The 14,990-nt window shown below is 39.3% G+C and overlaps 3 protein-coding genes across 4 annotated transcripts; all 3 read right to left on the reverse strand.

Moving 5' to 3' along the window:
* Positions 1–1,410: 1,410 nt before the first annotated feature.
* Positions 1,411–2,291, reverse strand: LOC140354038 (transmembrane protein 275-like). The gene is made up of 2 exons (XM_072438855.1): positions 2,214–2,291; positions 1,411–1,955 (listed from the first exon to the last, which is right to left on the reverse strand). Exon 2 carries the CDS (start codon positions 1,931–1,933, stop codon positions 1,439–1,441), a length of 495 nt encoding a protein of 164 aa, XP_072294956.1. The 5' UTR covers positions 1,934–1,955; positions 2,214–2,291; the 3' UTR covers positions 1,411–1,438.
* Positions 2,292–2,678: 387 nt separating this feature from the next.
* On the reverse strand, positions 2,679–7,016 carry mknk1 (MAPK interacting serine/threonine kinase 1). The gene is made up of 14 exons (XM_072438380.1): positions 6,899–7,016; positions 6,501–6,563; positions 6,045–6,204; positions 5,872–5,967; positions 5,700–5,794; positions 5,148–5,227; positions 5,000–5,073; positions 4,822–4,926; positions 4,698–4,753; positions 4,532–4,627; positions 4,259–4,453; positions 4,005–4,169; positions 3,877–3,920; positions 2,679–3,790 (listed from the first exon to the last, which is right to left on the reverse strand). Exons 1-14 carry the CDS (start codon positions 6,956–6,958, stop codon positions 3,571–3,573), a joined length of 1,509 nt encoding a protein of 502 aa, XP_072294481.1. The 5' UTR covers positions 6,959–7,016; the 3' UTR covers positions 2,679–3,570.
* A 394-nt stretch (positions 7,017–7,410) lies between these two features.
* Positions 7,411–11,014, reverse strand: mob3c (MOB kinase activator 3C). Of its 2 annotated transcripts, none has more exons than XM_072439019.1 (4): positions 10,764–11,014; positions 9,079–9,655; positions 8,172–8,374; positions 7,411–7,730 (listed from the first exon to the last, which is right to left on the reverse strand). In XM_072439019.1, exons 2-4 carry the CDS (start codon positions 9,494–9,496, stop codon positions 7,701–7,703), a joined length of 651 nt encoding a protein of 216 aa, XP_072295120.1. In that variant the 5' UTR covers positions 9,497–9,655; positions 10,764–11,014; the 3' UTR covers positions 7,411–7,700. The 2 variants fall into 2 exon arrangements, with proteins under 2 accessions (XP_072295120.1, XP_072295119.1); XM_072439018.1 differs by having other exon boundaries at positions 9,079–9,651; positions 10,764–11,012.
* Between the last annotated feature and the right edge of the window lie 3,976 nt (positions 11,015–14,990).

The following is a 14,990-nucleotide window of genomic DNA, read 5'->3' on the forward strand; positions in this document are numbered from 1 at the left end:
CACTCTCTCCATTTTAGTATTGTAGAATACAATTACTTTATATTAATTGAGTTTGGACAGAAAATGCGACACAAGCTGCTCTTTCAATCTTCAGAATAAGGGCGCTATCTAGTGGCTGCATTCAGTCATCTACTTGAAAGGAATTATATTTTAGACTTACAGCTCACTGTAGTGCCACACTGTAAATAATGAAAAACAATTGAGAAGTATTCTATTGTTGTTTGTGGAAAAATGTTGTTGAAGTATTTTTAAGTAAATTTAGTGTTTAATGTATTATCTTGACCACATATGGGATACACAATAACGAGTATTAACATTAGCTAATGATATAATGATCTGATTAACATGACATTAGTGATAATGCATATTCATATTTGTGACTATGAGTCCCACATCATCACAGCCCTCTAACTTGATTTGATCTATTTACTAATTAGCTACAATTAATTGAACTCACTAACTCAAAAGTGGGTGACATCCTGTAATATGTGTAATTGGCTTTTCATAAAATGATACAGTGTTCAGGACATTATTCCCATGGCTTGTGCTCATTTTGTTGCTGTAATTTTGACACAAAGAGAGAATAGCACCATCACCGACAGAATTCTTCTTTATTCCAAATACCACACATGTTCTGAGCTTTGAAAAGGAACATGGGCCATGTAAACTCCCTCCATTTGTGTGCATGTGGATAAAATAGGTTATTCTTCAAATTAACTGTGAAAGGTTTTTCTTATTATGAATTTAACAATAATGGGCTCCATTTTCCAATTTGCAAAAACGACAATAACAAACCATCAAACACATTTTATTACCAACTGCATCAACAGATAACACACAACTCCAGATGAATGTAACCTGTTCACTAGTTACTTTTTTAATTAGTTCAGGATGCCAAGATATATGTCATTATCTTTTAGCACACACTAGCTACGACTTTTATGAATCTCAAGGTAATCATTCACGAAGCCACACACGGAGAGACAATAAGCTGCTGGGCTGTAACAGATCCAGTGTCAGAGCGACTGTTTGTGCTCAGCAGATGTAAACAGTGGCCTCTCTGCCAAGTCATATGGGAAACATGTTTGCATTGCAGAGGCTGGTGGTTCTCTGATAAGAATAACCCATCTCCTATTTTGCAGCGCCTTATGCCAATAAACTTGGTCTTAAAATGTGTTAATGATTTAATTCTGTCTGTGCAGCACAGACGTAAAGGCAATCACATTTCAAAACAAACTGCAGGCGCTTCATGCAATCAGTTTTTCATGACATTAAATCTCAAACTATTCCACAAACCACAAACTAAGACGAGAAGAATAATGCTACTTAACAGGGAACAGAGAATCAATCATAATACTTTAAGGAGAATGTGTCCTGTTTTCATTTCCTTGCCAGTGACAATGGTTCATAGAGGACGACTGTGATGTCACCTCTGCTCTCAGCCAGACCCCAGTGACGTTTGCAGACCCTGGCAGGGGAGGGGGGCCATGTTGGCCTCTTGGCTGGAGTTGGACTTGTGAGAGGATGCTAGAGAGTTGGTTGGACTGAGCTGGACGGCTGTAGTGTCCTGCAGTGTGTGCTCACTGGTCTCCATCTCAAAGGCCACAGTCCCCATGCGCATCAGCCCCCACTTTTCCACCCCTACGGCCTGATTAGTGGTGTGGGCAGGGGGCCTCCTGCTGACCACGCAGCAGCCAGTGAAAAAGCCCAGGGCTATTAATAAAAGAAGAGGTCCAATGATGATGGGTGGGTTACTTGAGGGTACGAAGGTGCCAAAGGCAAAGGCCCCCACCAGAGTAAGGTTAATGCCCGCCAACAAGATGCACAGACCACACGCACAGCACAGGGCCGGGGAGGGCAGGCTCTGCTTCCACTTGGTGGGCTGTCTGGGCACCTTGGCTTGAGAGAGGCTTTTATCAGGAGGAGGCACCATGACTTAAGCAGCTCAGTGGTATCTGTAAACAATGACAAAAACTCAAAAGCCTTAACAGTTAAAAACACATTTCCAAATGAACAAACATCTATTTATTAAAACAACATTTTTAAAATAGTTCACAGGCTTACTCCATTGAATCAAAACTAAATAGATTTGAGTTCTAACAAAAGGATGGAGACCAGCTGATTTGCTACAGCTGAATTACAGACGGGCACGTGGTTCAGCCTCTTAGACAACACTTTCACCCGTGCATCAGTTAAGAAGTAGATCTACTTACGATGTGAATCCGAGTGTAGTTGTTCCTCACATGATGATCGTGTTGAAGTTGCCGCTCATCTCACGTTCAGCTGCAGACAGAGAACTGCAGCTGCGAGTCCCGTCACTACTGCCATAAACCACCCGGGGGCGCTGCAGGGGAACTACAATCCAATTGGTCAGATGTAGCAGTATAAATGAGCACAGGAGCGTCCACAGAAATAGTGACAATAATAGATTTGCTACTTATGTAAACTCATATGGTCTGTGTATAGTGTTCAACTCGGTTCGCATTTAAATTCAGAATGAAGCAAAACATATGAGAGAAAGTCAGAAACAAGGTTAAGATGTTTTTTATTATTATGTTGTGAACACACCATTCTAGTGAAAATAGTCAGGCATGTGTCTTAGCTCCTGCACACAGAGCTTTATGCATAGACTTAGAGCTTTGTCAAACCAATGCAGACCCTCATATTTGTACCAGTTGCTTGATGCCGTTACAGTCAAAAGAGACACACAAATCAACAGTAACGATTCATTACAGCAGGCAGGGCATTTAACGCGCTTATTTCCTGATGTGTTTGTTCACTCTGAGCAACTCTGAACAAAGAAAGCCTTTGTTGCTATAGGGATGAGGTGTCCATGGCAACTATGTGAATCAAGTCTGGGGACGCATCATTTCGAGGGCAAGTCAAGACAGCAAACGTCCAATTAAAAAGGGAAAAAATGTTTCTCATTAAAATAAAACTTTTTCAGTAAAAGTCACCAAGTCAAACAAATACAAAAATAAAACCTTCCCTTTAACTTTACAAAAAAATCCAACAAACAAATGCCTCATAAAACCGAGAGGTCACAACCAAACCAGACCTTAGATGGTCTTACTTTTAACACTACTTTGAGGTAAATTATGTTCCTTAATCCCAGATAATTTTCCAGTATTAAATTCACATTGATGGAACAATAGAATACTAGAATATTTATCATATTCAAATAAAGCAAGAACTTATTTTAAAGTACTTAAGTGCATCCAATAAAGTTAAAACTATTTCAGTAACAGACCTTACCAGCCCTGGCTTATTATGCTCTTTCATAATAAATAACCTTTCACTGACCTGGTTTCTGCATCTATCATGTATAAATGTTGCTTGTTCAATTATTTTAGTTTTGACCTGGACTGAATTAAGAGGCAGCGGTCAAAGATTAACTGTTCCCTAGTTGCTTTTACTCCCATCCAAGAGATGAGATTACTGGCCGTGGAAAAGAGCATCATGGACAGTTACTCACTGATGACACGTTATAATGGGCCCCAAAGGAAATACTGAATAACCTGAATGGTGGGTAGGAAACCAGAGTTTGTAGATGAGATCTGTGTGGGCCAGTTAGCCTCCGAGGTCATCCGAAGCAGGTTCAAAGTCCTTTGTGCGCAGGGCACTGGACTGGGCCCGCCTGCGGGCGAGTCTAGAGTTGGAGGGAGGAGACAGCCTCATGGAGCAGACGATGGCATCTACGTCTTCTTGTTGCTCATCGTGCTGGGACAGCTGCCTGTTGAAGGCAATGGCTTCTGCTGCAAACTGGGTCAGGTCTTTGGTGCTGCTGTTTCTAAAATATATATATTGTATATATAATTTTAGTCACAATTCAGATATAATAATGTAAAATAATGTGAATCTTAAGCTGCTGCATACCTTTGTAACGCACGAGGAGTAGGAAGACCTCTCTCAGGAGCATTCTGCAGAAGTTAAAAGAGTTTGAGCATTTCTGACATCACAGGTTAATACACGGCCAACTCTTTAATGCGAGTAATCATACTTACTCCCTGTACCCAAGGGTGCATGAGGACCTGAGCAGCACTAAATCGAAGAGTTGCATCACGTACCAGCAGCTTGGATACGAGATCCTTAGCCCCTTCTGTAATGTGGGCCCAGTCTTTGTCTGGAAACTCATACTTTCCCTGTTGAATGCTCTTGAACAAGTTGTTCTATAAAACAAACATACTTTCAGTGCAGTAATTCAGCTTTGCAGATGCAGCTCATTTGTCCTGAAACAATGATAGACTGTAAAACACACCTGGCATGTTCTGCAGGTCTCGCCACGGTCCCAGCCACAGTCACTGCCACAGTGCCCAGTGAACGGAGGACTTCCACTCAAAAGGATGTAGAGGATGACACCAAGACTCCACAAGTCACAGCGCTTGTCATAGAAAGAGGCTTCATCAGTGAACACCTCCACTACCTCTGGAGCCATGTACTCTGCTGAGCCACACTAAAATACCCCAAAGGTACATAAACATGAATAGCCTTGTTCGAATACTGCAAATGTACTACAGCTTATAGTTCTTACTGGTGTGGTAAGCTCTGGAGTAGTTATGGGAGTACAGGCACTGCTGAGTTTCACTCCACTTCCAAGGTCAAAGTCACATATTTTGACTGGAGACACCTGAACAGAATACAGAATAGTAAAGACAACGACAATAACTCATTCTATAACAATTTATATAAAACTGTACCTGATCTGTGTATTCACAAAGGATATTCTCTAACTTGAGGTCTCTATGAGCAATGCCTGTAGAAAAATAAATAGTTAAAACACAAGCTGGCATAAAAAAAAACACCATCACTTAGTGGACCTACCTTTTGTGTGAAGGAAGTCAAGCGCTTGGGCAATATCTCTTACTACTTTGCTGGCCTCCAGTTCATCAAAGTGTTTTCGGTTCTGAATATGTGTAAGAATTGAGCCTAAGGAAGAGAAATATACAACCCAAATTTCTATAAGTTATAATTAAGAGGGGTGGGTTGACATTAAATGTACCTCCACGCAGCTTCTCAAATACTAAATAAAAGCAGTTGCTGTCTTCATAGAACTGGATCAATTCCAAAATGTTCCTGTTTCAAGATGTACCCAATTAACAACTGTTTTCACATTATTATTTGTATAACTTTGTACAATCTGCACTCACTTGTTTCCTTGGCACTGATAAAGTGTTTCCACTTCTCGAAAGACTCTGCTGCGGCTGTGCCCAACACACTTCTCTATAATCTGTAAATACAGAGCATTTAATGTATAATATCATTATGTTCAATTCAATCCCCTGATATAAAAGTATTTTATATTATCACTTCAGAGAAAAGAAAACATGTATAAAGATATATAAAATGTTAAGAAAGGAGTGGGAAGACATTTCCCACCAATTACTTCCTAACAATTTTACAATTTGATGCTTCCTGTTCCTGTTTTTCCAGTTTATATGTATATAGACTGCATCGTCTGCTGCAGATAATACTAATACAATACATAATGAATTACAATACCTCTCTCCTTTTATCCCTTAGCTATTGAACATTTGCATTTTATATTTCATATTTATACTTTAATGGCCTTTTGTTTATTGAATGTTTTATTTCCTCACATTTTGTATTCCATAATCTTACTCCACTTGAGGGAATATCTAGTTTTTGTGATTTAATTAGAGTTATTAAAAACTGGCATGGCAAAATGAGCCAAATGTCACCTTCACAGCATACTCCACTTCGTTCTGCAGACCAACACATCCTTGTACTTTGGCATATGCGCCCTGACCCAGCACTTCAGTCAGTTTGTACTGATCTGCCAAATGGAGACAAAAGTGCTGTTACTGCTGCACTGACAAGGACAGCGTGTCCCAATACCAAATATACAATCACCATCAAAAGTGCCAGTGAAGCTGTCCGTGGCTCTAGTTCTCTTCTTCTTCTTTCTTTTAACAGCATCCACAACATTTACGCTTTTTTCATCCTCCACTGAGTAAAGAGAAGTTTATTTAAAAAAAAGATGAACAGAGCAGAAAGCAGTTTGCCTTCATTTGTAACTCAAGTACCTGCAGGGCCATCAGAAAGCTGTTGAATCTGATCTGGAGTCAGTCCACTATCCTGAGATGCTCCACAGCTCTGCCCACCTTGGCTCAGCGCCGCGGGGCCGTCCTGTGACTGAGGAGGCCACGTAAGGTGATGTGCTGTGATCAGAGTCAAAGTGCTGGGCTGGCAGTAGAGATCATGTGTTGGGCAATGTGAGAAATACCAGAAAGTCAACGCAGTGCCCTTTCTAATGTGTGTGAATAAAATATATGTGCTTTTATTAATATTGAATCTTGTAGCAACCTGCCCAAAAATGCACGAACAGTACAAGCTCCAACTCATCCTAAATGTACCCGAATCTGTCACAGGCCCCAAGACATGAGAAGTGGTAAAACCTCTTTTGCAATAAACTACTTCCTTGATACGCTTACAGGTCAAGGAAATGCAGTTACAGTAAACAGCACTTTTACTCCTCCTACCTTGAGTGGGACCTTGAAGGATTGTAATTCTGTCATCATGCTGTACCTCACCATTTCTGCCAACTGAGAAAACACAAATCATGTCAACATAAACATATACAATACACCTGCATCTCCACATATTTCAACACCAGTAACTTAATAACAAATGCATCTTCTGGGGGATTTTGAAATGAAACTAAACCGTGTGTATAGTATATATAATAGTATTTTACACATAGCCTGTGTTGCAAACAGGAATGAACTTCATTACAGCGTTTTAATGTTGTATTAAGTTCAAGCTAACCAGGCTAGTTAGCATTGACGCCTTGATCATCTCCTGTTTCCCTCACTCTGCTTCTGAACCACACACAATATCGCCCCGCTTTACAGACCGAGGTGGAATAAAGCGTTCTCACCTGGACAAGTCCAATTCGGCCAAACCAAGTGTTAAAACCTTCGGCGGCTGAGGCAGGCATCCATTGCTAGATGTGATCCATCGTCAGAGCAGTGACGCACGCGCGGGGACGTAATCAAAGAGAGCCCCGCCTACCGCGCGCTCCAGCGCTTTTCCTCGTGTTCTATTGGTCAAAAGAAGATATCGTCTTAATGCGTCATGGGTATATCTTTTATTTATAAAGTATAACGTAAAACACGTACTTTAAAGACGTACGACTACAGTAGTTGGCGGTAAATATACCTTTTCAGTTGCCTGCCAACTGCGATTAAAAGTAACACAACGATAACGGGACGGGATTTCAGAAAAGGTTTGTCATAACACCTGTTTTATTTCTATTTCCTCACAAAGGAACAGTGAGATTCATACATTGTTTTTGCTTGTTTGATAGCTCAAGACCCTTATTATGTTGACAACTAAAGCAATAGTACCATAAGTAAAGGCCTAAAACTAAAAATATGTTGGACTCAAACATTTTCGGGTATTTTTTTTAATGCAGTCAAAGCATAATCACAAAATGCTTAAAAATATCATATGATCATAACTCATAAGAAAAAACATTCATGCAAAATAGAAAATAAGATGTGGGCTATTTCTTCGTCACTGCACCACATGACATTTTGAATTAAACATATCAAGTGGAAATAGCAAAGTGTCAAAGTTCGCCATGCACATAATGAAATGACAACATCAACTGAATAAAAGGGAAAACTGTCTCCTGGGACTCAGATAAAGGTGAAAGGTAAACTTGTCCATAGCTCTTTTTAATGACATATCTTCTCTGTCATCTCCTTCTGTGGGGCACAAACAAAACAAATGACACGTGAACATTAGCTCATGCAATTGAAAATGTGTCAAGTGATAAAAGCTGTTCTACTTTATAACAGTAATGGAAAATGTGTACAATAATGGGAAAGTCGAGACTGTACTTCCTCTATATCTGTAACAAAACTCAGTGCCTCAGGTAGTAACGGCAAAAACAATAAAAGCTATGTTTATTATATTTATCCAGCAATGTTGACACGTCCTATGTCCTATCTTCATTTCACGTTTTCAGGACAGGCTTTATGATGGTGACGTTTATTGACACTTGAAAACCAATTCTTCATGCCTGAAACACATTACTTTTACTCATGTGTTGTGTATAGTACAATACGCCATAGACCGGCTTTTTAGAGTCACCTAAACAAATCATACACATTTAAATATCACTAAAGATGTGGCTATAATCTTACCAGAGGCTGCAGTTCTGAGTTGTCAATAAGGTGGAACTCAGTAATGAAGTAGTAATAGTGTTTGTAGCATGTATTGATGTGGGCCTCTGCTCCCATGCTGCAGATGCTGTCAAAATGGTGGATGTAAATATGGACGAAAACCCTGAAGAGACGACTCAGAATCTTCTTACACACCTGCTGGAAGTTTTTAGGAAATGGGACACCTGAAATTAAGCAAGAAACCAAAATAAGACATCCTGCTGCACAGATATTGCTACACAATTCATCACAATATCTTTATTTTTTCCTCATTTCAAGTTTGTGTGCCATAATTGTATGTTAGAGTCACTATTTGTTGCTTACTGAGATGAGCTACAGTACACATATTAGTCTTAAACCAGACCAGATGACGCTTAAGGTTGGCTCTAATGAAAGTATATGAGGAATTTTATTAAAGATATCAATTACATTTAACATCATTATTGCTTATTGCACATTTGTGTAATATCTTGCATTGCAGCCTTCCAAAAAGACAGTGCAAGATTGTGGACTTACTTCTGCATAATGAAGATAGGGAAAAGCCTCTGTGTATTATTGGAACTGACAAGTATCTAATCAACACAGTATATCCGTTAACCAAGGCTGTGGTGGAGCTGTAATAAATAACCCATAAAAATCATGTACAGAAAATATTGCTAGACAAATGACCACAGAGCAGCATAGCAGCACAGAGCCATCCAATCCCCTCTAAATGTCAACATTATACTGTTTAATTAACCTCCGTCTGAACTGTGTTATCCCATTTCAGAGCCTAATAAAGGTGAGCCGCTTCATCCCAGATGCACAGCCGGCTGCAGTCAATTCCCTGCGTTAGGTTACACACATTCAGCGATACAGGTCAGTTTGCGCCTGCTCAGTGCACACATACCTACTCTGGTGGGGAAGATGTCCTCGTTGTTAATAATCGACTCTATCCAGTCCATCAGCAGATGCATGTACTTTAAAGCGGGGAGTTTGGTGGGTCTCTTGTAGTCCAGCCCATCCTGCCATCTGTACTCATACCGCAGCCCCCCGGACATAATGGGGCAGGTTCTTTCACTGCAGAACTCTGACATAGTTCCATAGATCAAGTTGATTCTGTTGAAGAAATCCACCACATGAACGGCGACCCAGTCGTTGATGTTCTCTCCGTCCGGCAGCTGGACCACTTTTCTCAAGTCCAAGCCCGATTTCAGTGAGGCCTGGGCTTTCTTATACAGTTCAAATCTTTGTGTTCCTGGTTCAAATCTTTTCTTTGGCCTGAATGTTTTGTCTTTGCTGAAAACTTGTCCCAGACACAGAGCCATCAACTTAGTGGTTTCCCCTGTGATAAGGGGAGAATATGCTCCCTGAAATAATGTTTACTTTTGGTAGATCGCGACTTTCTGTTTATGTAAGCACACTTTTCCCGTCCTTCAGATCAGGTCATAGGGATCAAGGTCTTCTTTAGACAAGGTTCAGTCTTTCTGTTGGGAAGAATCACACATCATTTGTCACACAAGCGTAGTATGAATAAATAAACATTAGTCATGAAAAAAAAAGCTGTGAAATAATTAGAAGTGTGACTTAATGGCGTGAGAAAATATTCCAAGTGGTTACTGTGTTTAGTACAATAATGTTCTCCTTGCTAAAAGTAATTTGTTGTTTGTGTCCCAAATACAAAATCAGTTTGTTTCATGTTTCTGTGGATTCTGTTCAAAATGTTGCTTTTTATGTGTCTTTATGTAAATAGACTGAAATACTACATGATACATGGATAACTAATAATTTTAGCTTAGAATAAGTAGAAGGTTTGTGACAGCCTAGCCATATATTGACATTTAACTGGTCCTTCTTTCTTGGCTATTAATGTAGTCTTGTTTTGAGCATGTAGTAACTTTTATTAGCCAGGTCAAAGGTCATGTCCGCTATGAGTATTGTGGCATAGGATACAAACATATAAAGTGTTGCAAAGTGCTGGCAACTCTTCAATCAGCTCTGCTCTGTTCAACAATACTGTGGAGATTAACGCCTGTTTTGATGATTCATATATAGCTCCAGAGTCACATTCAAGTCCCACTGTTGCAACACGATCCGCCTTCGAGTTACAGTTTTATGTCACCGCGGTCAAAATCAAACAAGTGAAATCAACCTATTGTCATTATGTCCATGCTAGTTGAAGAATACGGTGTATAGATCATGTTGAATGGAGCACTTCCTTTTTCAAAAGCACAGAGTGGGACAGTCTGCCTCAGTCTGAAGTCAGCAGCGAGGGAAGATGAAGACGTGGTCATGAGATAGCTGTAGATGTGGCCAGAACAAAGCATTTGAGTTTCACATTACAGATCTTTTTGTGCTCCAACAAAGCCATAGACAAACATTTATAATTGGACAGCCTCGGTTAGTGCTTATTCAAGTCTGTGTGGGAAAGTTTCTCTGCATGCCTAGGAGTCTCCCAGGAAAGCGTGCCTGATCATGCAGAGCAGTTGGCAGTGTCTGCATGCACATATTTCTGAAGATACGTCTCCCGTGGACGAGGACATAAAGGGAAGAGGATAGTACAAAGTGAAAGTTAGTGAGAAAACTACTATGTACCTTTTTGAAATCAGGATCGGGAGTGGATCAGTGTTTGACCCCTTTGGCAGTAAATTCCCAGAGGAGTGGTGTTGTGTCACTTTGTTTCTTCACAGCTGCTATTTGACCACCAGTTCCCAGATTCCGTCAACAACAGCAACAGAGTAAAGGGAGAATAAAAGTGGTTGGCTTTTCTTCCTGTGGGTGATGTCACATCCTGACTTTGTCTGACTGCTGCCGTCCTCGTCCTCCTTGTGGGTGTGTTCAAAGAGGACCTATAAATTGAAAGAGTAGAAGAGACTTTTCTAAACCGCACTGGCTCACCCCTCCTCTTTCCCATTTTTCCCCCTCTCATCCCAAGTCAAGCCCTCAGGGGAGGTCCTGAGAAAGCCAGCCCCTCTGGTCATGCGTTGAATAAAGAAGCACAATAATCCCACATATGGTTTCTGCTTGTTTGGTTGGCCAACTCTCAATAACATATGATTTAGATTCTTGGCCTTTTTAGGATACTGGCAATGCAGTCAAGGGATGCTAGTCTTAAAGTGGTAGCCCAGGTCCTTAGAGGAAGTAACTGAGTGTAACTAAGTCATTGTACTTTAACCAAGTTCCTATCCTTTTGGGCAAATTGGATAAACTCATAGTTGTAAAAAGTATTTGTAGAAGAAGTGACGGCAGAAGAAAATGAAGTGTTAACTGTAGCTGTAGAAGGAAAGATGTGGGTATTTTTGTTATTCAGTTCTTATTTGTGTTGATGCCACATGTTACATGTATTGACCTTTTTTAACAAGGGACGTCCCACAGAGATTTGGAACCTCTTGAACATAAATTAAACTATATTTGATTTCACACACAGTTGCCAAGCCAATATTCACAATGTTTGTCACTGCTTGTGTGTAGAAAGCTTCTGTAAGTGGTCTTTGTTCCACACTGATGAATAATAGCACACAAATACAGCTACTGAAATGTTAAAGTACACTGAGGGTTCATTGGAACAAGCAAGGCATTCAAATAGATGTGGCCCGTTGTTTAGGAGTGAAGTCGCTCAATAGTAGAAATGTCAGAAATAAGTTTTAGCCATTTGTGACTTTTTCTACACTGCAGTAATACAAAATATCCACTTGATGTCACTGTGACTGTTTGTGTGGAACTATGTACTTTTCAAGAGGAATAGCTCCTAACTGTGCAAACAATAGATGTATTTGCCATGTTGTCCTTAGTTATAGGAGAAGTAGAGCAATGTCCTGCACCACATCTATAATTAGCTGGTTTATACACAATTATTTGCCTGACTAAATAAAATAAATGAGTTTATAATGGTGAGAGTGTTTCACAATAATCTAAATGAACGATGATAACAGGAAAGCATGAGTCATACAGAGACCACAGACTGAACTCTGCTCTACTTTTCTAAACTGAAAACCCCTGATATAGTAATAGTTATACTGCATTCGGCTCCACCTGTCACTGAGCACTCTTAACCCAATTACAGCATAGGGAAGATCCTTTTAGACTGACCTGTCCAGCCTCCCACATCCCCAACACGTTAGGCTTTTTATAGCCAGCTGTAGTAACACAGTTCTTTAGACATAATCTGAAAACAAAACGTGTTCTTTTATATTGATTTCTACATAACACTGGCTGTAGATCGTTGGATGAAAGGTTGCAATTGAGCCCCGGGGGAAGGTGTTTCCTCTATTTGAAGTGAACAGTTGTGGGGGATAGATTACTCATAAGCACGCACAGTTTTTGCTCGTTTTGTCTCTGGACCTTGTGCTACAGCCCTGACATGACTCTGATTCTCTCAACTCTCTGCAATCCACTACATACGTCATGGTATTGCGTATAAAATGCCCTCCACAGGGTCAAAACTTTATCTTCTTTGTGGATCATGGTCATTGACATCTGAACGAGGGATTTCAAATGCAGACGTCTATCTTATGAACAAACCTGTGTGTGGGAATTTAGAAACGTAACTCATGATGCCTTTACTTTTATTTGACTGATATTGATCTGTTGTCAAAAAAGTAAAAAGCTAGAAACCTGATGTAAGTTGCTCAGATTCCATTGTGATGTATCTCTTATTATTATTATTATCATCATTATTATTATCATTATTATTATTATTATTATTATTATTATTATTATCATTATTATTATTATTATTATTATTATTATTATTATTATTATTATCATTATTATTATTATTATTATTATCATTATTATTATTATTATTATTATTATCATTATTATTATTATTATTATCATTATTATTATTATTATTATTATTATTATTATTATTATTATTATTATTATCATTATTATTATTATTATTATTATTATTATCATTATTATCATTATTATTATTATCATTATTATTATCATTATTATTATTATTATTATCATTATTATTATTATTATTATTATTATTATCATTATTATTATTATTATTATTATTATTATTATTGATTATTATTATCATTATTATTATTATTGTTATTATTATTATTATTATTATTATTACTATTACTATTATCATTATTATCATTATTATTATGATGATTATGATGTCTGTTGAAGTTATGGCTGCAATAACCGGTGGAGGGAGGAAGCGCTCTGACTCCACCTTCTGTCGGCTCCATCAAAGGGCTGTGGCCGGGGCCCGTTTAACGCGCTGAGGAAGTGAAGCGTTTGCGCTTCTTCACGCCTTCGGCCGCTTCTCCCGCGTTTACCTGGTAAGTCTGCAGACAATTCATCGTAAAGGTGAAAGGTTTGACATCCTCCGGGATAACGATTGTGTAAAAAACGGTTTTAAGTTCTGTTTTGTGGCGCATTTATTTGAAGGCACTTGTGACAAACATCATTCACGTTTCAATGAATGCTTGTTCTTTTGGCCTGTTACATAACTTTACATGTGTTCGTTGTGACTTATCGATCGTTGATGAAACTAAAGTGAGCTTAGAAAGTCTTCAGAATAGTTGCGGTGACGTGTTTTCCGCCTCTGCGCGTGACGCTATGGCCCTGGAGCCTCTCATCTTTGGCACGTGCGTTAAGGGGGGCTGAAGTGCACTTTGGCCCCTGGTTTGCCTCTGCACACTGCGCACTGACCATCTGTTGCTGCGATGCACTTTGGAGCATTGGTCACGGTCATGTCCTGGCCTACATTCTTGGTCACTAAGCGAAGGCGCCATTGAGATGCCACACAAAGGGTTTTGTTCACTCGCACAGCGCATAGGTGAGCCAAGTGCCTTGCCTGAGGACACAAGGACAGTAGAGGACAGTAGGGCTCCTGGCTTTCCCCAACAACCTGCTGAGGTCAGGCATTCTCAAGGCAGCGAGGTTGTTCCTCTGTCCTGAAGTAACATGTGGTCCATGTGACTAACCCTCCTCCACCACTGTCCTCACCAAACCTCTGAGCAAATACTAATCCTCCATGATGTTTATGGCCTCAACTAATGTATAGTTTCAGTTCAGAAGCTCAAATATTTGTTCTCTTATTGTGAACTCTTATTTTTTCTTTTGTGTGTGTCTAAAACGTGGATAGAAAACATTGTGGGTGAGAACTTGTTTATCGCTGTATGTTTTATACACTTAACCACTGTCCTCAGTATTACTCCCATATTATCTCATGTCTCAAAACTAATATTGACTATGGCCCTTAATAACTGGGATAGGCTCCAGTCTTCAGCAATGGCTAACGTGGGGAAGCTTTGTGAATGAAAAGATTGCGCTCTTGAAATGTTTTTACGAGCAGTTGCTGTTAATGGATAAGGACAAAATGTTACTAATTGACTTTCTCAAATGCAGCCAGTGTTCTGTGCCTTTTAGTTGCATAAGACGACCTCACAAGAATCTAGATGATTGATTTTGGAGCCTTGTAGAACAATAGTCTGCTGTCTGTGCAGTGATTCTTTAGGAGCTGATCAGTTAGGAATTTTTGGCCCAGAGCAATAAAATGTACCCTGAGCCAAAGGCCCTTCATCAACATAATTTGTAGATTGCATATCAATAATTACTGCTAATATATTACACACATATCACACCATGATCTGATCTGTGACAATATCTATTTTTATTTAAGTTGATGGCTTTTGAAGTCTGCTTTCTTGAATATTGTGCTGATATTTATTGGCATATTACTCTTTTGCGTTACATTTTTTCTTACACCATTATCACTTTCTTAATTCTGTCCATGTAAAAGGATGATTTATTTATTATTTCCTCATTAAATTATTATTATTTGACGTATAT

This window comes from Eucyclogobius newberryi, unplaced genomic scaffold (assembly GCF_026437365.1).
Source record: "Eucyclogobius newberryi isolate DKJ021-1_F unplaced genomic scaffold, fEucNew1.0.hap1 SCAF_9, whole genome shotgun sequence".
Lineage (NCBI taxonomy): Eukaryota > Metazoa > Chordata > Actinopteri > Gobiiformes > Gobiidae > Eucyclogobius > Eucyclogobius newberryi.

What these genes read in the sequence shown, in the direction of transcription:
- mknk1 (XM_072438380.1), bottom strand. Translation starts at nt 6,958, where the DNA reads ATGCCTGCCTCAGCCGCCGAAGGTTTTAACACTTGGTTTGGCCGAATT. An exon ending in GCTTTCTGATGGCCCTGCAG is followed by an intron (nt 5,968 to 6,044) that starts GTACTTGAGTTA and finishes CTCTTTACTCAG; the next exon opens with TGGAGGATGAAAAAAGCGTA. An exon ending in AAGTGGAGTATGCTGTGAAG is followed by an intron (nt 5,228 to 5,699) that starts GTGACATTTGGC and finishes CTGTATTTACAG; the next exon opens with ATTATAGAGAAGTGTGTTGG.
- LOC140354038 (XM_072438855.1), bottom strand. Translation starts at nt 1,933, where the DNA reads ATGGTGCCTCCTCCTGATAAAAGCCTCTCTCAAGCCAAGGTGCCCAGA.
- mob3c (XM_072439019.1), bottom strand. Translation starts at nt 9,496, where the DNA reads ATGGCTCTGTGTCTGGGACAAGTTTTCAGCAAAGACAAAACATTCAGG. An exon ending in CATCTTCCCCACCAGAGTAG is followed by an intron (nt 8,375 to 9,078) that starts GTATGTGTGCAC and finishes GCTTAATTTCAG; the next exon opens with GTGTCCCATTTCCTAAAAAC. An exon ending in ACTCAGAACTGCAGCCTCTG is followed by an intron (nt 7,731 to 8,171) that starts GTAAGATTATAG and finishes TGTGCCCCACAG; the next exon opens with AAGGAGATGACAGAGAAGAT.